This window comes from Colobus angolensis, unplaced genomic scaffold (genome assembly GCF_000951035.1).
Source record: "Colobus angolensis palliatus isolate OR3802 unplaced genomic scaffold, Cang.pa_1.0 Scaffold89, whole genome shotgun sequence".
Classification (NCBI taxonomy): Eukaryota; Metazoa; Chordata; class Mammalia; order Primates; family Cercopithecidae; genus Colobus; species Colobus angolensis.
The window spans coordinates 2,936,573-2,937,117 of NW_012122820.1; the positions used below are offsets into that span (position 1 = coordinate 2,936,573).

General features: G+C 58.9%; 1 protein-coding gene across 21 annotated transcripts in view; it reads left to right on the plus strand.

Annotated features, from left to right (window-relative positions):
* The window catches only part of CACNA1C (calcium channel, voltage-dependent, L type, alpha 1C subunit), a 659,923-nt gene continuing 659,378 nt past the window's right edge, over positions 1–545 (plus strand). For all 21 annotated transcript variants that reach the window (XM_011931029.1, XM_011931041.1, XM_011931040.1 and 18 more), the window contains exon 1: positions 1–417. In XM_011931029.1, the coding sequence (XP_011786419.1) occupies positions 369–417 (49 nt within the window). In that variant the 5' untranslated portion in view covers positions 1–368. The remainder of the gene's footprint in view (positions 418–545) is intronic.

Consider the following 545-nt stretch of genomic DNA (forward strand, 5'->3'; position numbering starts at 1 on the left):
CGCGCGCCCCCCGCCCCTCCTTTCCGCCTCTTCTTCTCGCCCTGCCTCTCCCGATTTATTTTTTCAAATGGTGTAGCCGCCAGAGGTGCGGTGCTCAATTCTTGGAAGGGGCCCGGATGTACTGAGGATGCATTACAATTTCACTCGAGGAGGCAGTAGTGGAAAGGAGCAGTTTCTGGGGTTTGATGCCATAATGGGAATCAGGTAATCGTCGGCAGGGAAGAAGAAACACTGCAGACCACGGCTTCCTCGAATCTTGCACGAAAGCCGCCGGCCTCGGAGGAGGGATTAATCCAGACACGCTGGGGGGTGTTTTCACATTTCTTCCTCTTCGTGGCTGCTCCTCCTTTTAAAACCATTTTTGGTCCATGGTCAATGAGAATACGAGGATGTACATTCCAGAGGAAAACCACCAAGGTAAGGCTGGACCCCGCCGCCTCGCCGGGGCTCCCTGCCTTCTCCACCGGGTTCCTGCTCTCCCCGCGCTCCCCGAGGCCCCGGGGTCGGTCCCTGCAGAGTGGCCCGGGGCCGCGTCCGCCAGGGGC